The sequence below is a fragment of the Diadema antillarum genome, unplaced genomic scaffold (genome assembly GCF_040938485.1).
Source record: "Diadema antillarum isolate AM-2024a unplaced genomic scaffold, OU_Dant_1.0 seq00000463_RagTag, whole genome shotgun sequence".
Taxonomy (NCBI): domain Eukaryota; kingdom Metazoa; phylum Echinodermata; class Echinoidea; order Diadematoida; family Diadematidae; genus Diadema; species Diadema antillarum.
The window spans coordinates 1,244,229-1,272,092 of record NW_027271434.1 but is presented as its reverse complement, the minus strand read 5'-3'; the positions used below and the strand labels follow the sequence as shown (position 1 = coordinate 1,272,092).

Genomic DNA, 27,864 nt, shown 5'->3' with positions numbered 1-27,864 from the left:
ATCTAGACGACCGTCGATATCTTCTTGACGTTAGATTCCACGGAATTCTAACGCTAGATGCCGTAGGATCAGCCATCTTGTCCTTTTTCTGCCATGCCAGTGGATATTAATCACTGAAAACATGCACAGTAAGTTTCTCGCGCACTTTGTTACATGTATACTGTTTACCTGAGATTGTTCGTGGAGATCACTGTATCTAGTGTACACACTGAACGTTGTGGCACCGGTGTTTTCGCCGTGAATGGAGATCGATGGCTGGCACGGCCCCCCGCGCTGAAGGGGGATGTGTCTGTCTGGTTTTACAGGTGTATGTGTGATTTAGTCAAAGAGATTTTCGGAATGATCCTGCCAAATTCGACATAATTATTGCTATAGAGTAAGAGATCACCGAATATAGTTTGCATACGTGGACACATAAGTTCAAAGGGATATTCAGCATTTTGTCACTGATTGATTGATAGAGTATATTGATCAAAGATTGAATCTTAATCAGTTGAGGGTGGAGTATGCAAGTTAAAGGTTCGTTGCAGTCGACATTTTTTCTTGAATTCTTTATTAAATTCTTTATGTAAACACAATGAAGTAACTGTGTTATTGTAGTGTGAATATTGCTTCTTTCAGAATTGTTTTGAATTTGGAAAAAAAAAATGGCCTTCCCATAAAACCAAATCACTGTCAAAATAATGTTTTGTTTAATATATATGTAGTGACATAATAAAAGAATATTTCTGCAAATATCATCGATAGAATAATGAATGTGGGAGAACTATATGCCCATAAAATTTAACTTAGATTATGTATGAACATTGTACTCAGTAAGGAAAGGAAAGAAAAGGAAAAGAAAGGAAAAGGAAGGATGAGATTGTTGTAGACCAGATGTAGATGAGCAAGAACTGGAAGCTCGTGAAACAATGTTCAGCATTCTTCAAGAATCTCGGATAAGGTCACACAGTATATTCCTAGAGGTGTATATGAAGTCATTCAGTGTATTACTGCTTTGATATCTTGTATTCGATACGCTGAAGTTATACTGTTACCTCTGATGGACCAAGTGAGTATCATACTCACAATGTTGTCATCTTCCGTCATCCATGCATCCGTCTATCTATTTATCTATTTGTTTATCTTCGACTTTGATTTGCGCTTCCTAAGTTCCTATCTATGTATATACCTCTATGTTCCTATCTGTATATGTTTATGAATTGTTATGTATATTTGGATACATTTCTCACTGTATTTGTCTCTCAAACAGAATATCGCATCTTGGGGAAGAAAGGTGAGGGCACCTTCTCAGAAGTGCTGAAGTGCCAGCAAATACAAGATGGAACGTATTATGCATGTAAAAAGATGAAGCAGAATTATCAGAGGTATGCCCATTTATCATTGTACATGCTATACTTACAGTTTACATACATTGTATACTGTACTGTAACATGTGGATTGAAGGGTGTAATAACAGTGCCTCATTAAATACTTCCCAGATGATGACAGGTTTGGCTAGTGGTTGTAGAACATACAGTTAACTGTATATTTGTATCATGGCCAGCGGAACCGTGGGGGCTCGGGCCCCCACACATTTTGTGCCACCATACAAAGGAATACATAAGGTGTTATCACTTTGGGCCCCCACACTTTTTTTAACCTGGAAGTACGTAAGTAAAATAGGCCCTAGCTAGAGATCTTGAAGTGTGAGCACGATGAGGTTATGTTTTTCCACTGAAGACCTTTTTTTTTTTTTGCTTGTCAGCTGAAAAAACCTGGAAATGGAAGGAGGGGAGAGAGGAGCTGAGGACCTTTTTTTTTTTTGTTAGCTCGTGAAACCCGGAAGTGGGCCCCCACACTTTTGAAAACACTTCGCCGGCCCTGTTGTACTGTCCTTTTTCAGGGTGGGGGGTTCACTTTTCACTTGATACAGTGCACCCGTGTTATAACTGACAGGGTTATAATGAAATTCTCATTCAAAATGAAGCAAAAATGCCCTAAAATTATCACTCGTATATCTCAGCACACTTTACTGTTTGGCTACATTGTATGACAAATTTTGGGATCAAGTTTGTGGACATTGGCTACTAACATCAAGGAGGGGAGAGAGGAGCTGAGGACCTTTTTTTTTTTTTTTTTTTTTTGCTTGTTAGCTCATGAAACCCTGAAGTGGGCCCCCACGCTTTTGAAAACGTTCCGCCGGCCCTGTAGTGAACAGGCTCAGAGGCATATATATATTGTACTTGTGATATACAGTATGTAATAGTTATGTACACTGTACATACAAATCTAAAATGCTGTACATATCAAAGTCGTTTGTATATTGCATTCATTTATAGTGTACATTATGAGGTAGATTAACTGATGGCATCTGGTATACCATGGATTCCTATAGCAGATGGTTGTATTCAAGGGTCAATACAGAAGTATAATCATGTGCACATTAGAAGTACACACTGTATGTTTTGATTCTGTAATATTCATTGATCATCAATGACTTGATATAAATTCAATACTGAGACAATACTGTAAGTTTGGGGATTATGATTAATTATTTTGTTTTCGTTTTACACAAATTGATGGAAGGAGAGTCCATCACACATCCCTTTTGTATTGAAGGTGCAATCAGTTCGCGCAGCGTTGCAGATCCATTTGTGCTGCATTTCATCATTAATTTTGTTGTCCTCCATTTTGTCAACTGGTGATCAATAATGCAAGCATTTGCTGGTCTGCCTCAATGCCACATTCTCCCAAGAGCATTGATCTTGGCACGCAAAGATCCTTGATGTCTTAACCAGAAATCAAGGCTGCATGACAGAAAATCTTCTGTGATATATGGGGTCGAGCAAAAGTACAAGTACTCTTCTGATGCTCCATATTCCCTCTGGTTTTTTAACATTTTAACATGTCGTGATATGAAGTACAGTGTATTAGATAGTTAGATATAACATTTTGTGTCAAGTTCTACTTCATCTTTTATGATAATTGCGTTGTTATCTCTAAACAAAAGCACTTAGTTTAAAAAGGGGGAAAGAAGCAACTGCCCCTTCTATAACCCCTGCTGTTTTCAGCTAGTCAGTCTTAATGATACAGTGCATGTTCAAAAGGTAACGGTTTATATGTTGATTTCATGAAACTGACTTGGAGTCATGTGTAACTACATGTACACTGTAACAATAGTTACAGTTGCGTTTTAAAACAAATACATACTGCTACTGAACGTTTTCGTCGTGCACTCTTCGGAGTAGAAACCGCACGTATGAAGAGTGCACGTCGAAAACGTTCAGTAGCAGTATGTATTTGTTTAACGCAATTTTGAAGTTTTGTACCACCAAGCATCTCTTTGTATATCTCAAGAATAGTTACAGTGTACACCATCACACATGTGCACTTTTTCAGTTCTCTGCTTCCCATCATATTATATGTGCATACTCAAATGTAATGTATCTATTATTCATGCCCATTTGCACACAGTTGTTTCATGACAATGGCCTTTATGAAACTTGGTTTAGAGCCAGGTGTACAACTTACACTTATATTTTGCTGTTGTCATAGTAACAAAGAGCTTTTCAATATACATGTATTTATGCTTGAGCACTCTGTCCTTGAGAGCGCTGTTGCGTATGATAAGATTTGTGATGTGAAAATATGAATTAAAGAGACGCCATGAAGAAATTAAGGCATCAATCGATGTCTAGAATTCAGGGGAAATTTCCCTCAAATTTTAAAGAAGTTTGGATCCTGTTTTTGAAATTTGTCTGTTTCAAAGTTGTTTTTGCGCATTGTTATTTCTACCTCCGCCAAGGGAGGAAGCTATGTTTTCATTACTGTTGGTTTATTTGTTTGTTTGTCTGTGTGCAAAATAACTCAAAAAATTGTGCACAGATTTGGATGAAACTTGCAGAAAAGGTTGAGAATGACACAGGAACAGATGATTAAATTTTGGTAGTGATGCGGAAATGTTGATGGATTTTATGAAGGATTTTCAATATTTTGGCAGGTAGGGTCAATGAACTTGGAAGTTCAAGCTGCGCATTTTTTAGGTTTTTATGCGCCCACTAAAGTGCATGCTCTAGTTTCTGCTAGGGCGAGGCGCGCCGCGTAGCTGAGGGCTTATGACGTAACAAAGGCTTTTATATTGGGAAATTGGGTGATTTTTCAGTGGGTGGTAATCACTGATCTCTATGGAAGAGCAAGATGATCGGTGGAAGGGTGCTTTATTAGTTGTTATTATTATGATTATCATTATTGCCATTATCATCATCATCGTCATCATCATCATCATTTCTGTTGTTAATGTAATTGCAGTTATTTTAGTGGTGGATTATTTTGTGCAGACAGTACCAAAAGCATGTGAGAAGAAAATGTAACCAAGGTGTACTTCTCATACATCGTAATGAATTTTATCTCTTTTCCTCTGCCATCTGTAGCCTGGAACAGGTGAATAATCTAAGGGAGATCCAGGCCATGAAGAGACTGAGTCCACATGCCAACATCTTGGAACTCAAAGAAGTCATCTTGTGAGTATCAGAACAGTTTGAGAAGTCCCAAACCTGCATTTTAACCTGTTGAATACTACATGTACATTGTAGTTCCGAGTATACTCGGGCAGGTGTCCGTGGGAAATGCGTGTTGTAGCAAAATCAGCCCATCCTCAATGGGTTAAACAGAATTCCCATAGAGATGAGCAGTATTTAAAATTATAGTATATTTAAGAAAATAAAATAAATAGATGCACATTCATTCCCAAGTTCGGTATCTGCAGTGTACCATTGTGTTTTAGTTCCTGATATTACACATCATTATATTATATGTTCTTATACATTTGTGCAATTTTGACTGTTGTGTTAAGCATATTTTTTTCGAAATCAAATGGAATATAAAACCTGAATATGAAATGTGGAATATGGAGCATGAATAAAAAAGAATATAAAAAAACATTTGTTTTGATTTGTGTGTGTGCATGTGTTTATGTGCATGCACCTAATAATCGTAGGACTACCATGCAGTACCATATGCAGTGCTACTTTATTCAAACTGGTGAAAATTTATTGTGTTTCTTTTTTTCCCCTTCACCAATAAAGTTTAGTCCCTCTAAATTTGAAGGAAAGCAAGTTGTGCACCCAGTTGGATGGATTTTGTAGAGGGATTACCTTGTAGCTCCATGCTTTAATCAACCACAAGTAACTACATATTGTACATTGCAGTTCTTGTAAAGCTTGCATTTGATATTTTTATCTTGTAATCCCCTCCCCCCCCCCCGATTTTTTGTTTTGTTTTGTTTTGTTTTGTTTTGTTTTTTTGTCTCTTGCTCTGCAATGTGAGTTGAGGCCAGGAAGCTCAGTCTTTTATTTACAGGTGCTAGACCTTGAGAGCAAGAAGGCTGCCAATTTAGAAAACAAATTGTTTCTAGAGGATATTACGCAGGTGGAAGATGAGGCTTGGGATACTAAGACCAGCTCAATGTAATATTACTGCATGCTTAATTTGGGCAATGTTGATTGTTTTTAAGTACAATTGTACCTCTTGTCCTGTGGCATTCATGTCTTGGGAGAGGAAAGAACTTTGCTAGTGTATGAAATTTTGAAGCAGAAGGAATGTAAAATTTACTGTGTGATGTGTTTGATATTATAGATTTCATGAAACTTGTGTTAACAGCACTATAAAAAGGTTAGCATTATACTGTGCACAAGTACTTAGTGACAAAACCAATTGATACTGATGTTTCTATTTATTATTGATATCTTATTCCCATGTAGAAGCAAGTAAAAGTGGAGTACAAGTACATTTTTATTAAATTCATGTACTTATATTTGTATGATTTTTTTTTAGTGATAATGCATCCAAAGGACATACATCTACAGCAGTGCATATGCATGTAGCCAGCATGTAGCATAAACTTCTGTCTGACAAACATCAGTGAATCAATGCTGAGTGTACATGTACAACAATTGACAAATGATATGACAAACATTTTCATGTAATGAAAAAAAAAAGGCATCAGAAATATTTGAGTAATTAACCACGAATATTATATTCAACTTTGATAGAGTTTTGCAATTTCGCAGAAGCGTGCCATTTTGTAATAGAATTCAAGGCATATATTTTCATGATAACTTTGAGACTCAGTTTGCAGCTGAGCATGACAGAAAATACAAAATAGTAATACTGAAGCGCAAATTTAGGTGTGCTTTGTTCATCAAAGCTGTACGTAGCTGGCAAGAAAAGAGGTATAGATATCCAGCGGCTAGTGCCAATGAAATAATGACACCAGTTGATCCTAGATACAAAGGGAGCGAAATCCTCGCAGCAGGCGGTGGCACTACCTGGCAGATAAAAGAAAGCCACTCTGTTTTGAATAACAAAGCCCACTTCTGTCAGAGAAAGCATCTACACAAACTGTGGTACAGGAAAGTGCTGAATAGAGATGTCTCAGTCCTTCCAGGCAGGTTCAAAACAAAAGGCTGGTATTGTAGTTTTCCTGTAAAGTGTGATAATCCACCTGCCTTTGCCATTATGTAAGCTCTGTCCCTAAGAGCAATGAATATTTTCAAATGTATTGTATTTGGCTTGGGAGCTTCAGTTTTTTCTAGTTCCATGGCAGTTATAGTTAACACTGGCATATATATGCGATAAGAATTGTAAAGTTTTTTAAGATGGACCCATCCTTGTTGATTAAAAAGAAAAGCAATTGCAATGGCAGACAGTTTATTGCCCTATCAAATCTATGTAATATTAAATGCATGTATCTTGTTCCATTGATATCATGATATGTACAGTGAAAAAAAAGAAAGATTCACTGTAATAAAGTAATGCAGTATAATTTTTTTAGATATCTGTAAACTGCATGAAGAATTAAGACAAATCATAATGATGAGATGTAAATCAAGAAAAATGCTTTTACACTATTGATCATTATGAAAGTGCTTCCATGAATTTTTAGATGTGAACATATCTTTTTGGTGGACAATGTACTGTAATTCCAAGGATGAATTGCTTTATAGGCTCCCTTATATGAGAATAGCTTGTTTGCAAGAGTTTGTCTACTAGCACTACAAATCTATGGTACACCAGTATGTGAAAATGCTGTACTTACTAGTATACAGGCAGTTCTTTGCCATTGTACTGTAAGAGAAAGATGAAAAGATTAATTCCTGCTGTGAAAAACAATAGAAGCAAGAACAGATATTCTGCATTGCTGCAAAATGGACATCTAAAGTCAAATCAACAAGCGTATGAATAATTTACAAGCAAACAGTATGCATACTTGCTATAATGGTGTGATGAGAGCTGATGTGCTCAAAAGAGAAGAATACATGATATTTACAATGTGTGATGTTTCATCTAGACAGTTTGAGTACTGTATGTTCCAATAAGCATGTTTGATGGAAGAAAGAACCGTGGTCAATATTTGCTTTTCCTGGAGGAGAAGGCTACTGGTCTAAATGTTCACATAGTTTTAAAGTCTCCTGTAAACACCAACTCCTACCCTCAAGTTACTTTGCATGATATTAAAAGTCTGTGCTCATTGTGTATTGTAGACATGAACATTGGTGCAATGTTGGTACATGTATAAATTCAAGCTTCTCAAACATGGCATGCACAGTACAATCTGCGTACAGCCTGAGTTATTTCATCATTCCATGCAGATCAGGAAAATATATCTCATACAATTGTACCATCTTCACTGTATGTGTTATACTTCTTCTTTTTCTTAAAAAAATATACACTGTAGACTTTCACTGTGATATTTGTGATTGCAGTTGTACCTCATTGAATATTTGGAATGCTTCCACATAGTCCTCTTAATGCCAGATTCGTAGATAGCATGTTTAATTCACTTCTTTGTAGTACTGTATGTATGACCAGTAAAGAGCAATCATGTAGTTGCTTGACAATATTTTATAAATGTTAGGAATATTTTCTTTAGGAATTTCATGTAAGTGAACTTATTTGCAATAAGCGTGATCATTTTATGGTGTGCGGTATTTGAAAGATACAGCATTTGCAATTGAAATCTTTAAGTTGTAGTTTTTCATTACATAATATACAATGTTAGGAATGTCTTATGCTATTCCTAAACTTGAGCAAAAGTAATTTTATCATAGAACATGAAAATATTGTACATGAATATGGTGTAGAGTGATTCTGCTGGTCATGTTTAAATTATCAGCTTTGTAGATTTTAAAGAAAAAGTTTTATGCAAACCTGAGTTTGGCATTAACCTGTCTTGAATTACGTGTTTTAAGTTTGCTTCAAAATATGCTTGACAATGTTTCATTCTGTATTTTTACATTAACAGTGACAGGAAAACGGGCAACCTCTCACTAATATGTGAACTGATGGACATGAACATCTATGAACTAATACGAGGTGAGTTAATGTCACAAAGCAGTGACAGAAGGCTTGAGCCAACCGAGAATAAAAAAATTTTATCAAACAATTTTTTTTTTTTGCTCCTGGCCAATGTTTTGATCAAGCAATAATTAACTTTCAGAAAACCACCAGAGAAATGTGATACAGCTTTGCAGTCATTATTGTAATTTTTCATGGCTACAAATATGAGAACATTGAATGATTTGTATGATGATATGCTACTGACAAGAGAACAGTATCCGTAATTTCAGCTGAACTGACAATGACTTGATTTCTTAGATTTTTTAATGAAAAGTGAGCAGTTCCAAGTACATAAAGTGCCAATCTCATTTGCCTGTGCTTCCTACTTTGTTTGTGTACTTAATTAGTATGAGTGAGAAGGATAGATTATAATACAATGTATGTAATTTTATAAATTGTTGTTTGTTCATATAAAATAGAATACTTTGTACTTAGAACTTGTACAGCTGAACATAGAATGAAAGGAAAAGATAATCACATTACTGAATTTAAAGTGAAGATGACTTATCATCCAAATATTGTGTAATGATGATGAAAATATTAGATCTTAAACACAGTATGCACATTTTGAACTTCAGGTCAAGATATTATGTACGAATATACTGTGTGTAAAGCATGATGAAATGTAGATTTTGAAAGAAATGGAACAGGCTGTATACACTTGGCAAACATATTGCATGCTTTATCCTATCCGTGACATGGTGTGTGTTGATGTTGTTATGACAGATATGCAAGGCTAAGTGCACTTGGGGAAATCTTAATTGGAGCAGTGCATTAGCTTTCTCCTTGCATTTCATCTTAGACTGGGTACTAATCTGATTTGAAAATACACTGTAATCTGATTTTTTCCAAACATATATACATTTTTTTTTTTTTTTTTTTTTTTTTAGGGAGGAGGCACTACTTACCAGAACAAAAAGTCAAGAACTACATCTTCCAGTTAATCAAGGCACTAGAACACATGCATAGGTAAGTGATAACTGGAGAGTACTGCATCTATATAGTACTGTATACGCCAAATATTTCGTGAGGTTTTTATTTGCGCGAATTTCACGAGTCAGGTGCTAAAAATATTCACGAAATTAAAGACATGCGAAAATAATGACTCTGATCCCGATATGAATATGACGCACACATACCGGTATACAATTGTACATTTCTCCATTCAGTACAGTACTCTATGATCGCAAAATGAACCACTCTTGAAATTGGAGGGAAGTCCCATTTTGCAAAAATTTAGACTCGCTAGTCTAAATATATGGCGTATACAGTTTTAGGCAAGGAATTTCCTTGCATGGAAATGTGTGGAATTTAATGGGATCTTCTGTGAATAGGTTGATGTGAATTTGTATCAGTTTGACTCATATTGCATCTCTTGCAATTAAGAAACTTGAATGTGGCTGATTCTATGTGTGCTACTACATAGGTATTCAACAAAGTCCATTAGCATTTTAAATGAAGATTAGAAGTACATGATTAAGTTAATGTTTTACAACTATGAATATGATTATTTATGTTACAGCTGATAGCAATCAAATTTTCATTGAAATGACATTTGTGCTGTCGCTTTATATGACAAAAATTATTCTTCAACAATTATGTTCGAAATAACTTATACAGGAACAAGAGACACATTTTAAGAAAAAAAAATTCTAAGGGGTTACTGTACTCTGACGATTGATCCTCTTTGTTTCTGTGAAGCTACCCGGTACATCACCCAGTTACACTTGAATCAGGTGTTTGCCGCTGTGTGCCATTTGCATTTTTTATACTCCACTGCTTGCCATATACCAAGTGATGTCTTGTTGCCATGGCGATGGCAAGTCTGCGCCCACGACTTGCACTCTTGTTGCCAGTTCGATGCTATTAGCGTTTTGACTGTTATTTGTTTTTAAATCTTGTATTTGTTTTGTAGAAATGGGATCTTTCACAGAGACGTGAAACCAGAGAACGTCCTTATACGAGTAAGTGCACTTTGTGTGAACCAACTGGATGTAAAGCGATGAGAGTGACTTTGTGAAATCAGAGACTAGATCCAAGGGGGATCTTCAAATCTGTTTAAAGACAAATAGTCTTTAATGACCCAAAAAGATGTGGTGTTTACTCTCACTGAAATACAAGTTACTGACAGATTGAGGATATTTACTTTGACAGTGTTTGTTTGAGCAGATGTGAGCGCATGGGGACATTTACACTGCATGTCATGTGCTATATATTGTGAAGCTGTTATTTTCACTTACAGATATTTTTGCGAATGAGGAGGTCTTAGACATTTTCGTGAGATGTTTTCTGTGATTTGATACCGAGGCTATCATAAGTGCACTAATGCCGGTCTGTTCACTCCACAGTGCATTGGGTGTCAATATTTTTGTATGTTGTTAAATTTGTGGCCCAACAGCGATTCAAGAAATTCACAAAAACTAAACCCTTACAAAATTAAAAGCTTTTACAGTAGCTATTGCAGTGACATCAAGGTCATACACTCTGCTAATTATTAAATCATTATCATTGTAAAACAAATGGTATTGACTTTAGTAAACTAATATAAGTAACTAAGTATTGTCCCTTTTCATGCACTCATGACAGATATAAAGTAAACATTATTGATATAGTTGCATATCATGTCATTTTTGTCAGTGAGAGAGCCATTCAAACATGCAATATGTGTGCATGTGTGTGTGTGTGGTTTTTTTTTAATGTGCAGTCGCATTCATGTTCATACACAAAACCAGGAACTTGTAGTTATTGTAGCATAAAGTTCTGTGTGCATCTATCCCTCTCTCTTTTTTGTATTGACTTGCAAGTAAATTTTTGATGCGAGTCAAAAGCCATACTTGCATCAATTTAGCAATTAGAAGGGTAAATGCAATTACAGAGCCTCACAATACTCTCCAATTCTGTGCACGAGTGAGCACATCACATGCTACAGTCCGCAGCTGAAATGTGAACACACCCTTGTCTTGATCACATAAGTGCTCTCTCAAATTCTTCGCCGCATGGGGGGAAAATGGTACGTTGGTCACCATGACAACAAATTGTGTTATCCCTGCATGTTCTAAGTGCATGAGCAATACCGTGCTAGCGGTGTTGATTGCCGTCAACTTTTATTGATTGCCCGGCCATGATGTAGTGATCTGCGATAGACCTCAATAAACACTAATAAAGCGCATTATTTGCCAAAGGGATGTGTATTGAAGAAAAAAATGTAATGCTCTTGAATGTGAAAACAACATTTGTCATGTGTATGTGGAATGCTTTGTTCTGGGGGAAATGACATTTTGACAAATTCTAGTTTGGGGATTTTTGATGGATGACTACTAGTATATCTTTCCCTCTCTCTGTCCCTCTCCTCTCTCTATCTCTCCCTCTTTCTCTGTTTCTTGAAGAGTGATCATTGTACATGGTATAATTTATTCATAATTTTATTTTTCATGCAGATGTTGTTAATTGTACTTCCTCCATGACACACTTTGTTCTAAAAGAATATTTACAAATACAATTTCTTATCATGATATTGTGATTTTTTTGTGTGTGTGCAATCTATTTCAATTGACAGTCTTTATTGAGACGCTGATATTGGATCTCTATGAGGAGTATATCAAGCATACAAGTACATCACAAAAGAACATAGAAAAATAGTCATTACTGTGCGTGCGAGCCAGTGTTGACTTAAAAATCGAGTAATGCTTTCAGAAGACCGAGTGAAGAGTCTAGTCTACGGAAGTCTGTGGTTGCTCGACAACCAAGATATTTGTGTTTTTGGTCCTCGAGGAGTAATACCAATGTATTTCATCCATCATGTCTTCATGTGAGCTTGATGTTTTTATTGCCGTATCCACTACCACAGGACGACCACTTGAAGCTCGCTGACTTTGGTTCATGTCGGAGTGTGTATTCAAAACAGCCATTCACAGAATACATCTCAACAAGATGGTAAGTTTCATTAAAAAAATCAATCCACCCATTTTTTCCCCTCTGGTTTAAAAAATCATTAACATGTATTCTTACTAGTACCATATAAAAGTTGCAATCATGAGATAGTTTTGATACCAAATGTAAGAATATACATTCCAACACATGGTTGCTATGAAGATGGCATTATTATCAGTCATATATAATGATCTCAATTCATTTTATCAACATTGTGAAACTTTAGAAAAGGTCTTTTGCATGAAGGAAATGTAAAAAATCAATCCACCCATTTTTTGCCCTCTGGTTTAACAAATCATTAATATGTATTCTTACTTGTACCATATAAAAGTTGCAATCATGAGCTATTTTTGATACCAAATGTAAGAATATACATTCCAACACATGGTTGCTATGAAGAAGGCATTATTATCTGTCATATATAATGATCTCAATTCATTTTAACAACATTGTGAAACTTTAGAAAAGGTCTTTTGCATGAAGGAAATGTAAAAAATCAATCCACCCATTTTTTGCCCTCTGGTTTAACAAATCATTAATATGTATTCTTACTTGTACCATATAAAAGTTGCAATCATGAGCTATTTTTGATACCAAATGTAAGAATATACATTCCAACACATGGTTGCTATGAAGATGGCATTATTATCAGTCATATATAATGATCTCAATTCATTTTAACAACATTGTGAAACTTTAGAAAAGGTCTTTTGCATGAAGGAAATGTAAAAAATCAATCCACCCATTTTTTGCCCTCTGGTTTAACAAATCATTAATATGTATTCTTACTTGTACCATATAAAAGTTGCAATCATGAGCTATTTTTGATACCAAATGTAAGAATATACATTCCAACACATGGTTGCTATGAAGATGGCATTATTATCAGTCATATATAATGATCTCAATTCATTTTAACAACATTGTGAAACTTTAGAAAAGGTCTTTTGCATGAAGAAAATGTACATATGGGCTGAAAGTTCACCACTGAGATGTAAAAAACATCCAATGAAACCCCAGATAGATTTTGCTATGTTTCATTGCAAGATGGTGCAAAATCAAAAATTGTTAATAAGTTGTATCATTTGGTCAGCTCCTTTCCTACAATGTACCATAGAAAAGATAAAATATGGAAAAAAAAAAGGATGAATTTCTGGTATTTTTTCAAGCATCCATTCGTCTTATAGAGGCATTGCTTTGTTCTGCATGTAAATGTGTAAAAGATGACATTGTTTAATGTTTTAATGTGTTTTCTTTATGAGTCATCTGTGCAAAAGGTTTAATTTATATTTTGAATCTATATGGTAAAGTTGAGATGATCATGATATGAAAAGAAAAGAAAAGAAAATCAATAATTATGACATATGATACAGCTCTATTCCAGTCGCTTGTGTAGAAAAAAAAAGAAGAACAGAGCAAGAGAAACATGAAGCAAAAGAGACAAAAGCAAACTTGTACAGCTGTAGGACAAAAAAAAAGTTGGAGGGTAACCATGCATGCAGAGCAGAAAAATCAATCAACATAGAGTGAGCATGATAAGGGGGAAAGAAAAGAAAATGGCAATTCTATAAACATAATGCAAATGTAATGTCGGTTGTAAGAGTGCTATTGATTTGGAATTCACAAGGGCAACTTCCTGCCATGGATACAAACATGACCCCTGTTGCTTCGGTATCAAAGAATAGCAGTTTGCCAAAAGCAATTTTGATATGCATACTCTGTACTCTGTTGATTCAATTCTATGTACACACAATATCCCCTATCGTCACTTCCCTTGTGTGTTTCCATGACAACAGGTATCGTGCTCCAGAGTGCTTATTAACAGACGGGTATTACTCCTACCAAATGGATATGTGGAGCGTAGGCTGTGTCTTCTTTGAAATTCTAAGGTGATTGTCCAGTTATTTGTATCATGCAATTATTTTGAAAATGAAAGAAGATCAAGCATGGAACATGTTTTGTTGTTTATACCAGTATTATAGTACCAATATCAAGTGTGAAAGTTTATGCCTTGAAAATGAGAATTCATTCAGTCTCTTTTATGTTTTAAGAAATCAGAATCTGACCAAGAAATAGTGAAGATGTGATGTTTATGAAAGAGAGAAAGTTTGTGAAATTATATTAAGTGAAGGAAAAAAACTGATGTAATTATAAGACCTGCTTCAGAAATCTTGTTAAGAATGCTGAGATGTAAAAATTCTGTGTGATCATATGGAGTTTATTAAATGGAAAGCCTTAATTCTTATGGTGAGAATGTGGAATATGTGTAAAACTTCCATAGTTGAAGATATGCGAGTCATAGAGTTCGGTGTAAGGTAGCTTATCAAGTCTTTGAGCAATTTTGCTATAAGATAGAAGTTATAAATCATCTTTTCATCCATGATTTGGCAACTCAGAGGTCTACTGCATATGCAATACTAGAGAAATATTACCATGCCTGAAAGTAGTTAAAGTCTTTCAGTTTGCCCAAAAATAATATGAAATATATATATTTATTGTTTTTTCATTCATTTGAAAGAGGAACTTATATATTGTGCTGCCAAGAAGAACTAGTATAATGAACGAAAATTTATTGTTACTTTTTATCTCAGTTCATATAAAGGGCTCAATGAAAGAGAACTATTTACTCTACGTTATCAAACACTTACAATAAATAATACACATTATGATAAAAAAAGTCATATCATATCATCATAGAGAAATAAAAGGAACACAGTCCCAGAAATGACAGGAATGTGTTTGTGAGACTTGCGGCAATTAAGACCTAGAGGCTCATGTCACAATTTGTGATTTATCCTCGTAGTTTGCACCCACTGTTTCCTGGTGCCAATGAAGTGGACCAGATTGCCAAGATCCACGATGTCATGGGAACGCCAGACACCACCCTTCTCAACAAATTCAGGAAGTAAGTCCGGTTTTGTGCAAAATGTACTCATAACTTCTTTCACAGGCATTTATATAATAATCTGCTGCATTAGCATGAATGACGTTCATTCTGTCAAGCTAAGATGTTTCACAAAATTGATATGTTAACAGAGACTCCAACTCTCCCGTTTTCAACGGGAGATCTCCCGCCGAAAACCCATTTTTGCAAAATCTCCCGTTCTCCCTTTTGAGATTTAATTTCTCCCGCCCTGGCTCAATGTCTCCTGTTGGAAAGGATTTCTTACTTATTTCTATCGTATGTTGCAAAAATAAGCCTTAGATAGCACCAGAGAGCATCTATAACCCTAGGAACTTCGCGCTTTGCACACATAAACTTGGAGTCTCCCGTTTGCTAGGGGTTTCAGGCGGGAGAATCTCCAGATCAGAAGGTGCTTGGGGTTGGAGTCTCTGTGTTAACTGTTGACAGAAAAGAAATGGATGAGGTGTTTACATTTTACTGGTATATTAGCCGGTCGGTTTGTAGTTTTCTTCCAATTTAAAGCGACTTCTGTTGAAGAATACAATTGTAGTTGGTTAATAACATTATGCATGACATATCAAGATACTAGTATCTCAGTTCTTTCAGATCATTTGAATGGTTACATATGTGTACACCTCATTAGATAATACCGATGTAGGAAAAGTAATAAAGCTTGGTTTGCTGAGGAAAATGTTACAGTGATGTAGCCAACTCAGTAGACCATGCACAGAATGAATTATTTTCTGACATGAAGTTGGTGAGAGCTCCTCCAGAATGTTTAGTAGGAATTTTAAGTAGGGAAAATGAGCACTGAAAGGTGGACTTGTGCGCTATACAAGTAGCCACTATTATTATTATTATTATTATTATTATTAGTAGTAGTAGTAGTAGTAGTAGTAGTAGTAGTAATAGTATTTATTTATTTATTTATTTATTTATTTATTTATTTATTTATTATTTTTATTATTATTATTATTATTAGTAGTAGTAGTAGTAGTGTTTATTCATTCTCTATTATTATTATTTTTTTTAATTATTATTATGATTATGATTATTATTATTATTATTATTATTACTACTACTACTACTACTACTACTACTACTACTACTACTACTAATATTATTATCATTATTATTATTATTATTATTTATTATATTTCAAGTTGGTATTGGCAGCATTGTCATCACAAATTTTTGCGCTTTTGTGCCCGTGCAGCAAAGCGAGAGGAATCAACTACAACTTCCCGTCCAAGAAGGGCACGGGCATTGAGAAGCTCCTGCCCCACGCCTCGCAGCAGAGCGTCGAGGTGATCTACAAACTCTGCACGTATGACCCCGATGAGAGGATCACCGCCAAGCAGGTCATACGGCACCACTACTTCAAGGAACTCAGGTGAGATCGCAGTGTCATTGTGTCAGTTTGATTGATTGAGTGTCTGAGACGCATGAATCCCTTGCATGCATATCTATTTCTTCATTTGTCTCTCTTTGCATTGATCTGTCTATCTACCGTCTTATCATATATATCTCGTTATGTTCTATGAATATGTACGTGTATGATGTATATATGAGAGCGAGATAGAGATTGAGAGGAAGTGATTGGTTGATAGACAGATGTTGCTGTCAATCTTGATGTGGTTATGTAATTTCATGCGAGTTCATTGCGCATTACTGACCTCCACAAAAGGAAGGAATATCTCACATGGAAATAGATCTCTGTAATTGTCATATATGATGTAGATTGAAGTAAGGTTACGATTTAAAATTCTACCCACTAGATTGAGAGGGTGGGAGGGGGGTGGGTGTATGGTTACAGGCAGGTTGGTGGCTAAGCTTGAGTATCAAGACCAATAGTCAGAGTGCTTCAAGTAATGAGGTGACAGAGTGTCCAGTGCTGAGTAAACACACTTACAAGATATCACTGTGCAGCTACAAGACTCTGTGTTTGCTTTGGGGACGATGGACATGCAATTTTGTGTTAAGTAGGTGGCTCGTGGTCAGATACACATACATGCATCTGATTGTTCTGTCTAAAGATAGCCAGAGGGTCACCAGACTGAGAATAAGACCCCTGCTTGCTGTTGATAAATGAGTACAGCCTATTAACTGCCAAACATAGAGGGAAACGATGGAGCATTTATAAAGGTGCCCAGGACCGGAAAGCTGTTGGGGCAGGGGTAATGCTGATATTTGCTTTTAAGAACTCTTGCATTTTATGACAGAGTTTTTAACTTTGTATGCTAAAATTGAAAATAAAATCGGACTTTGCCACTTACTACAACTCTTAAAATTTGCATTATTTTGTTTCCATAACAGCATTCCGCAATGTATTGTTGAAGCTTGGGTTCCTTTTTTTAAAATTTATTTATTTTTTCAAATAACAAATCTGCCCAAACACAAGTGTTTATGTACATATATGTACGATAGAATTAATTTTATTTGATCTGGATCTTTTATCTTGAAATTCTGTATATTTTGTGATATTATTTGAATATGATGCACCTGAAAAACTCTATGTTTTGAATTTCTCTAGCTTAATGACTAACAGCAGCTTACATGAATTGCGTCATTCCTGTAAACCAACAACTGTATTAGTGAACATCTCATGGGATCTCCTCAGATGGGTTCCTGGCCATGCTTGAATCAATACTAGATAAATCCAATGTTTATCTTGTGTTTGGGCGATACCGCCAGATAATGGTTACTGCCCACACTCATTGACCTTGTTGTGAAGGGACGCGTCATTTTCGTTCCCCAGCTTCCCCCCAAAGTAGGTGACAGTGCGTCCGCTTTTCTTGCCATAGTACCGCAGGGAGTGAACCCGGCACGGTTTCCCATAGTACCCCAGTGTTTGCCCATTTAAGAGTTACTATCAGTGAGGAATAGTTTGGAAGTTCGCATTTTGGTCGCTGCTTCAGTAGCATCGCTTCTTTCCTCTTCGTGCATGTGGCATTGAAATATCTTGGACTCTCCATAATTATATCTATCTCAGCTTTCTGAATTGTTTCTCAGTGGTATTCTATCAACTCTGGACTTAAATGATGTGAATTCTACCCTCCGATGGATTTATGATTTGACAGTAGTAGCATACGGAACCCTTTGTTGGACAGTGGAAATGCCATGGTTTGTGAGGATGGTGTGATGGGCAGCTTTTGTTGGCGTGATTGTCATACTTTTTGAGTGATTCCGTCAGGCAGATCTGTTTTTTTTTTTTTCAATGGGATACAATTATGAAGAACCACACATTCTCTCTTACTACTGTAGGTAAGACCCACAATTCTATTATTACTCATGTTGCCTGCATTTTTTTTAATAAGAGCAAGCTTTTCCATTTTTGCACAACACTGATAAGCATAAAAAATATGCTTATACTGTTTTCTCAATTCCAAATGTAATGCCTTGAAGGATGACACTGACTATTTCCTAAAAATACTGATGTTTTGGGATTTGCTATGCCTCCACTGTTTCTTGAATATTAGTTTTCTACACTTCCAACAATTTATTGCTTTCGTAGACCCTGTATGTTTTGCATTTTTTTTTCACTTAACTTCCTTTCAGCATTCAAAGTGTGAAAATAATGTGACTGCATGCATTTTAACTTAAAACAATATTGAATTAAAAAAAAACACCTTCATGAATAAGATGTTTGGTAGTATTTTGGTTGATATTGTATTTGCAGTTTTCCTTCTTCGTGTCCACATTTTTAGAATTTAGGATATTTGGGATATTTAGAAAAGAAACTGTTCATGTTTGTAGGCAATTTATCTTATTCTAAGTCCTTTTAAGATTTAATGTCTAGTAACACGGCTCTAAGCTTTTCCCTGCCCATTCACCAAAATCATCAAATCTTGTTTTCTTTTGTTTTGTTTTGGGTGTGTGTTTTTTTTGCGACCCAGTAATGAAATTTTGTGGCCACAAAATTAAGAAAAACATTTAAAATATAATAATGTAATAAAGCATTTAGATAATTATATATCATGATAATTTTAAAATTTGCAGTGTATTAAAGGGCTTCAAAAATGATGTACTGTGACAAGGAAATACAAGAAAAAAAATTTACAAACTGAACTGATTTAATAAAGATTTCAGACAATTATAAACCATGATGTTATGGATTGTGTTGAAATTGGCTTGTATGATAAAGGGCATCAAATGGTATGTACTGTGACTAAGTTTATTAAGTCTAACATATCAAAATTATAAATGGAGGCATAAATAGGATTTTGTTTCCTTTGACACAACATATTCATAGAATGATTGTATTTAAAATACAGAGACTGTAGGGTACACTTACATGTACGCATCAAGTTTATATAGATTAAATTTGGCAGTTAAATTTGGCCATCAAAAAATGTATATTTTGGCCAACTTTGACAGTAAAATAGACTCAGCTTGGCCATTAAGACTATAAAGTGGTGACCTAGCAACCCTTTGCAGAGGCATCTAGCTGAAATGCATGCAGTCTGTGAGCTGCGAGTTATTCTTCCCTTTGCTGGGTGAGAAAAACATATGAAAACAATGAATACACATAGCAAATTTTTGGTGGCTCACTTGGGCCACCAAAAGACATCATTTTTTAAATAATGGTGATGCAACATCTGGGGCCACCAGTAGTGTTGAACCTTGCTGTGATATATTGCCTATTTTTCCATAAAACTTCAAGTTTCATGTTGATATCCCTGCACTGAGAGACCTTCATTTGAGACTGATTGTCTAAAATTGCAAATATGCAAGAAGTTTAAGTATAATGATAACAAATAGTTTTGAATTAAATGAATTAATGATAAGACTGGAAGAAATTTTATCTTGTATTTAGCTGTGATATTGATGGAGTAGGATAATATTTTTCATATTGATTCAATGAGTGTTTTTCAACATGTAAAGCACATCTGAAAAAGTTTGTATGAATTTGTCACCCATTCCTGTAAATTTGCAAGATGTTTTCTATATATTTCATTAAATGTGATATATGTCAGAGTATATGAAAACAGGGATTCAAGCAGATGTAACTGATGAATTTGAAAGAAATAACAATTAGGGAGGCAAGCGATTGAATTAAGAAACAATGATCCATGAGAGTTTTTGTTATTGTCGTTGTTGCACCAGTTGAGTTGGATATATACAGCAATAGATAAAGGTATATATTCAGATATCCATAGATTCATAATCAATGAAAGCACTGCTTCTAAAATGTTTTGTTGAATAATGCTATTGTAAATGCAGAAATCTTCTTGGTACATTAATTTTTGCATATTTCACACTACTTCTGGTTAGCTTAAATTCTAAAACCCGCGAAAATATCTTCACAATTATTTTCTCTGCACATTGCGAATGGGTTGACAATTCCCCAGCGCGAATTCAACAACCTGCAAATGTGTTTTTTTGAGCTGTGCAGCGCGAAAAACTAATCATGCAAAAATATTACTGCATTCCTCAGTGGGAAATAAATTTGATTAACAGGAATAGAGGTGTGCAGTACCATGTGAATAGAGTCCTCAAAGCGATTTGTTTTATTTTTTTGGGGGGGGGTGGGGGGCAGAAGAAAACATTAGCTAGAAAGAGGAGAGTGGAGAATGAAAGTAACAGGGAGAGTATAAGGAAAGCTAGAAGTAAAGATGGTCAAAGGGAGGTGGTGAGCTGGAAGTTGAGGTTGCACTGAGGGAGATGGATATTCAATTCAATTCAATTCAATTCAATTCGTTTATTCATCTCAATCATCATAAAAACAAATACATTGTGAGATCAACACAGCAAAAAGAAAAAGAAATATTGATGAGGAGAACGGGGACTACAAAAAGCGATAGCTCGAAAAGGCGTAAAGCCCCCAGATTACAATGGTAAAGAGAATGCATGTGCATGTACATGATGAAGTGAACAGAATTTTTAAATGAAGTAAAATAATGAACTGCTTGAAATTGTACATAAAACACAGGAAATACTATACATTGAAATGGAAAAAAAAATAAGGAGGTCTTAGCCCAGTGAAGTACGACGCCTCCTCCCCCCACCCCCCCCCCCCTCCCATAAATACAGTCACATAGGATATAGGTATAGGAGACAGGGATATCTGTGAGGAAGAATAGAGTAAGAATCAAGTAAAAAGGTTTGAAAGGGTGAGGAAAAAGATGAAATGGAAATGAGAAGGAGAGGGTTAGGAGATGATTGGAAAATCATGGAGAGAAGATTAAGAGAGAAAGGGGAAGGCGATGAAGATTTTTTTTTAAATTCAAATGTGATGGCAGTGCTCGTTCAGACAAAGGGTAAGACTTTTATTCATTAAAGACACTCAGTCGTGGCGAGTGGTTTGTGCGGCACGGAGACGAACGCAACACGCTGCCTCCCCCATTCTGTATCAAATGTAGTGACCCCCGAATGAGAATAGCGCTGGCTCAATGGGTCAGCGAAAATACGGTAGGCTACAAGAGAGCTCCCTGTGCTTATCTCCTAACCCAAAATGGCTGTCCCAGCGAGCCACGAGAGCTTCCGAATGGACGCACACTCTCAGTGCGCATGCACATGAAGAGAGGCCGAAAGAGCCACGCGTCTTCTGGCCTCTCTCCTCCAATCACCGCAGCTCGCGGTGACAATATTTGTGTATGATGCGTACACACACACGCGCACACACACACACACACACACACACGCCGCAGCGTCTTCTGGCCTCTCTCCTCCAATCACCGCAGCTCGCGGTGACAATGTTTGTGTATGATGCGTACACACACACGCACACACACACACTTGTCTCAGTGGTAGCATTGCGCAATTGCATGCACAAACTTCGGTCGTTCGGAGTTTACGTACCATTAGGGATGGCGATCGGCTGCCTTTAAGTGATTTAGAAAAAAAAAAATATCCAGAAATTATGCAGAAATTGTGAGTTACCATGTAGTAGTCTGTCAGTGACAGTATGCAAAGATTTTATGAAATATCTGGGAAGAATGCACAATCCAAGACCTGATTATCTGACTGGTCTATGATAAAGTCACAAAGTTTGATAAGAATATGGAAATGATTCCATTGTCCTTCATCGCAACTTTGAGACATTGAGTTCATTTAAATGTCATTTGTCATTGTCAAGAATTTTTTATTTGAAATATTGTCGTTTCTTTCAGTCCCGTTATGCCTCAAAGTGTGAAACCACAAATGAGTTTGTGGGAGAAAAAAAAAATAATTTTGCTGTTTTGAAAAAGGTTAAATATTAGATTTTTTCAATAAAGTAAGTAGGACCAGCAATTAAGTAAATGGTTATGTTACCTACGTCCTTTTTGCTGTAAACAGAGAAGTCGGGAAAACGCATTTAAAAGTTGTGTAGTGAAATGTGACAGCAGAAGAGAATCAGCAAACAGTGACTTCATTATCACATCAAGTAGATATGCGTTGAGTTCGTTGGGAAGAAAAAATGTATAATTCTACTGTTTTGAATTCTTTTTTAAATAATAGTTTTTTAAATGAAGCCAGTAGGATCAGCAATTAAGTAAATGGTTATGTTACCTACGTCCTTTTTGCTATAAACGAAGAAGTCTGGAAAGTGCATTTAAAAGTTGTGTAGCAAAACGTGACAGCAGAAGAGAATCAGCAAATAGTGACTTCATTATCACATCAAGTAGATATGTCTAATCAAATACTTAACACTACATGTGGTCTTTCGTCATGCATTCTTAAAGTTATGCCTTTGACTTTTTTAATGTAATTCTTTGAAAGATGCGTGATCTCTTATGGTCATAGATTGATGTAAAGAAGAGCATGATCACAATGACAAAGAGATAAGAATTTGTTGTATCAGACATATTTTTCAGAATAGTGTCCCATTGAACACCTTTCATACTTTGTAATTCATCACACTTGTGTGATAAAAAGAGCAATGTGTAATGCAGATTAGATTAGATAATCATGATTTGATTAAGCTTGTAGTATGTGGGTCTCCCTCTTCAGCTAAATTATTGAGTAACTTATTAAGTTTGGAGGATTCTATTCCACAGTGATATATGCTTGACCCCCTTTTCTCTTTCATTGTGTTTGTGTTTAAGAGGTAGATATGTCCAACTTACCTGGATTTTATAACAAGAATTGCAAAAGTCAAGAGCAAAGGCAGATCACATGGTACACATACATCTGGATGTATCTGATGCCCATTTAATCATCAGCTGATTGAACTTTTTTTAGGTTTTTCTTTTAACACTCAGGCAAGACTGGAAGAAAATTCAAAGACTCCAATTTACAACAATGACAAGAAAACACAATAGCACTTCTTTATTACCAAATATCAACTTTTTTTTTCCATAGAGATGTGGTGATCAGAAAGGCTTGCCAAAAATCTGAACTTACTTAACTTTGTTACTACATGTACTATCAGTAACCTGTCTGTACACATTAGAAATGGCAGTTTAATATGGTGAGCATGTGAGGGTGAAATTAATTATTCACTTTTTTAATCCTAACTGCATGTAGTAGAGCACCGGAATGAGATGAATTATGTGCAAGAGGTATTTTGCAGGAAGCCATTTTGGCTAAGTAGCTTCATACCATTATTTTGTTACAAGATATAAAATGTGCCAAAGTAAGTTTAAAAGGAATGTGTTATAAAGAGAGTTTTATCATGACCACAGTATCATCTTTTCAATTGATTTTGGTTATGATGGAGACCTTACCCGTGCAGCCAGATATTGCAGACTTTGTTTGAGGTGATATGCAGTATCATGTCAATGTTATCATGTCAATGTGTGAAAAGAAAAAAAAACCAACAACAACCAGAAATAAGACACGTAGCATAAAACTTGGGCTGCCTTTAATTCCAATGCATGCAGAGATGCGGACAAGAAGAAGCAGCATGCGGAAAAGAAGAAGGCAGCGCAGGCGGGAGACCAGGCATCTGTGGTTTCCGAGGAAACCGCAAAGGAGAGTCATCCAGAGGGGAAGGAGACAGAGATTGAAACCTACAAGACTGGAAGGAAGGCTAGGGTAAGGCCAAACAAATTCAACATTCTCCCTTTAAGCTGAATGATATGTGTCTTTTTGTAGTGAATCATTTCCCCTTTAAAGGGATAGTAGGCCTTTAGTTGTGAAAGAAATGAGGTTTCAGGTTTTCAACTCTTTTTGAGATAATGAGAAACCTCTTATCAAGTATGAAAGAGCATACAATTCTAGGAGGAATTCAAAGTTTATTTGATGAAAATTGGTTTTAAAAGGGATGAGATATCCAAAAGCATATCCTAATAAAAGGTGGGACCCACCTTTTATTAGGACCACTTTGTTTTTATTTACTTTGTTTCATTATATTGCAGCCATTTCAAAACCAATTTTCATCAAATAAACTTTAAATTTCCCTTAGAATTGTATGCTCTGTCATATTTCTTAAGTGGTTTCTGATAATCTCACATAAAGTAAAAACCTGAATCCCCCATCTCAACCAAAACTATACCATCCCTTTGAAGGACAATGCTGTAAAACCGAAAATATTTGTGTGTATGAAACTTCCACAAATTTTGCAAGAAGCCAGGATTGGCAAAAGTAAAATTCACATGAAAATTTTTTTTTTTTGTCTACACAATGCATGTGGATTGCATTGCCAATTCCTGAAAGTTTCATGCCATAAATGTTTCTGGTTTTACAATAAATGACAACATTTCTGTTCTGTCCCATTATGTCTCACTCATTTGATGTGGAATGTTCCGTCTCCAAGATGAAGATACGCCTTTTTAGTTCTCCCATAGGCTTGGGAGGTGCCGCGACAAGTGCAGAAAAAACAGCCTTGTCGTATTTGTATTCCAATTACCTTTTCACACCTTTGTTAACACCAGTAGGAGCTCGCCAGGATAATGACACGTAAGCACACATAAGCATACAATAAGTTGTTGACTAATGAGCGAATGTTATCATACATGATAAATTTATTATCTTTTAATGTTTTCTTTGCCCCCCAGTGGAAAAAAAACCCCAAAGTCAATATGATGTTCAGTAAACACTTCACTTTGCCCGGTTTGAGATGGTACCTCTTCATTTGTTTGTTTTGTCCCTCACTAAGACACAAAATTCAGAAAACCAGTAGATATTTGGATTGTCTATATCCATGTTTGGTATCAAGACTCTCTGACTCTTCTTTGAATGCAATCTCCAAAAGTTTTTCCAGATGATTCAAGATGCAAGTATCGCACAAGCTGAAATTTTCGCGTACAGATATTTTTGCGAATTGCTACTTGGAGGACATTTTCGCGTGTTGTTAATTTCGTGGTTGTGAGGGTCTAACTGAACTTAGTTATTCACACGTTGTTATTTTTCGCGTGTTGTTATTTTCGAGGTTCAAAGGCGATTCGCAAAATTTGCGAAAACGAAACCACTATGAACATTTCAGCTCGTACAGTAATGCATTTCTAAGCAAAGGTATGTGCATATATCTACAACAGTGTCACAAAATAAGAGTTGTAAAACATTTTCAAACTATATATTTGTATCAGCAAAAGGGATGTGAGAGTTCAGAGTTTACTCTGATTTCATGTTTTTGTTTTCTTTGCCCAAAACCCTCTTTTCAGACTTTCTGGGATTCAAATGCATTGAAATGTTGACAGTTTAATTCACTTCAATTTAAAATTGTCAGATTTCTTCTTTCTACACGTACAAGTATTCCCACACCCCTGCGGAAAGATAATGAGTAGACATCTTTGCAGGATTTCAGTGGTACATTGTACTGCAAAATTTAACAGTAGATATAGATTTTAGAAATGTTGCTGGCTGTCATGATATTAGGGTCATCATGTTTCATCATATTTGGGTCTTTTTTAATACTTTTCCAGAGGAAAGCTGGTAGCAAGCTCCACGAGAGTGAGAATTTCTCCAACTCAGTGCTGCCCAAGGTGCAGAATGCCAAGGTGGCTCACAGCATCAGCACCTACCCGACGCAGTCCTTTGGTACCACCAGTTTCCCCAAGCTGCACACGAACCGACAGAGCATGCTGCCCAGTCTAGCCAACACCCACTACAATAAACACCATGCTGGCAAGGTATAGTCCCAACAAGTCCTAAACTTTGACCTTTTCTTCTTACAAATATAGTCTTAATCTGCTGCATAATTTGACCTATCAAGTCCTATCATTAAAGTTCATTAGGTAGAGTGAACGTCTTCTTTCATTTTAACCATTTTTTTTTTGTTGGGAGGGGGGTTCATTTATAGTTGTTTGTTTGGTTTGCAGGATTTTCAAAAACCTCTTATTTGCTGGAGTCATAACATATTCTTAAATTGGCAATGTTGCATACAACATCAAAGTTTTTGTTTCTCTTGCGAATGGGCAAATTTTTGCAAAAAATTCTGTCTGATTTAATGTAGCATTAAGGCATCAACCGGGGCCCGTTTCATAAAACTTGTCATCAGTGACAAGTTGTCATAGATGTGACAAGCTACTGAAATCCTTGCATAGGATTGACTGACAGCAAATTTGTCAGAGAAATGTGGCAGTTGTCACTGGTGACAAGCTTTATGAAACGGGCCCCTGGTATATTGAAATATAGAGGTGGCAGTGGAGAGTTGTGTTCTTATAGAATTATGGGATAATTTTAATTCCAGCTGATGAATATTTCATATTCAATTAAGGCGAGTGGTTTTTCCTCCACCAATATCAGCAAAAAGTCCTGCTGACAAGTTAGTGAAGTTGAGTAATTAGAGACCTCTGCATTATATGGCTCATTCAGTACTGAGAGAATTATATTGGCAGGAACATTTTTTCAGTAATGTTATATATATGTATTATCAGCAGCTTCCCCTGGGACCTATTGTTGTGGTTGACTGTCATACTATACACAAGATGTGAAATAGCATAGGTGTGTTTACAGAGGTCATATACACAAATGTTCAAGGTGTCCTCACCTTTCTCATTCATGCCAAAGAGGGCAGTACAATGCACATATCATGTGACTCATTGGGTTAGAGATTCATGCACTGAACATGAATGGGTCTAGTCTGAAGAAAAACAAAACAAAACAAACAAAAAAGCCACACTTGGATGCCTCCTTGACACTTACAAATTGCAAATGATTTTCACTCTGATATGAAATAGATGGATTAGTTAAGAACTGTGTTAGATATTATGTGCAGATGTGTTTGTACGTATATGTTAATTTCAGAGTTGTTTTGGGAACTTTGCAGTTAAAAATATCGATTTGTCTTCTTTTTTTTTTCTTTTGATTGTCCCCTCCAGACATACCAGCCTGCTGCCTCCAAGAATGTGTATGGACACTTTCAGCTGCCTCAAATTCATAAGAGCAAAGGAGCTCAATTCTGATAGGACAGTAAAGGTGCGATGGTTTGACAGGGGTCTATACAAAGAGGACTACTTTTCAAAGGAACAAAGTTTATCCATGATGTGCCTATGTTGGGCACGACTTCAAGACTGTTGATTGTTCTTGTGAAGCATGCCCCCCAAGGAGTGGTGTACTGAATGTGAGGAGCAGACAGCATATTATGTTTGAGTATTGCTTGGCCTTGATAGAGGGGGATCCACAGAATACCCGTCAGACTGTAAAGGTCGATATCAGTTGCAAAGGGAATCCACATGGAGTTTTGCCTGACCTTCCATCTTGTGACTTCAGCTGGACGTAGTCATCTTTATATAGGATTCACTCGCATCCCCTCAGATCAGGATGTTGAGGAATGAGGATGTAGA

General features: G+C 36.0%; 1 protein-coding gene across 1 annotated transcript; it reads left to right on the top strand.

Moving 5' to 3' along the window:
- On the top strand, positions 1 to 27,837 carry LOC139733219 (MAPK/MAK/MRK overlapping kinase-like). The gene is made up of 13 exons (XM_071644057.1): positions 1 to 128; positions 1,253 to 1,367; positions 4,413 to 4,502; positions 8,285 to 8,355; positions 9,270 to 9,348; positions 10,295 to 10,343; positions 12,227 to 12,312; positions 14,106 to 14,198; positions 15,113 to 15,214; positions 16,431 to 16,607; positions 24,019 to 24,172; positions 26,002 to 26,208; positions 27,400 to 27,837. Exons 1-13 carry the CDS (start codon positions 122 to 124, stop codon positions 27,481 to 27,483), a joined length of 1,314 nt encoding a protein of 437 aa, XP_071500158.1. The 5' UTR covers positions 1 to 121; the 3' UTR covers positions 27,484 to 27,837.
- Positions 27,838 to 27,864: the final 27 nt, after the last annotated feature.

Excerpts from the sequence above, each read along its gene's own strand:
- LOC139733219 (XM_071644057.1), top strand. Across the intron at positions 8,356-9,269 it reads CATCTATGAACTAATACGAG|GGAGGAGGCACTACTTACCA; the intron begins GTGAGTTAATGT and ends TTTTTTTTTTAG. Across the intron at positions 24,173-26,001 it reads AGACTGGAAGGAAGGCTAGG|AGGAAAGCTGGTAGCAAGCT; the intron begins GTAAGGCCAAAC and ends ATACTTTTCCAG.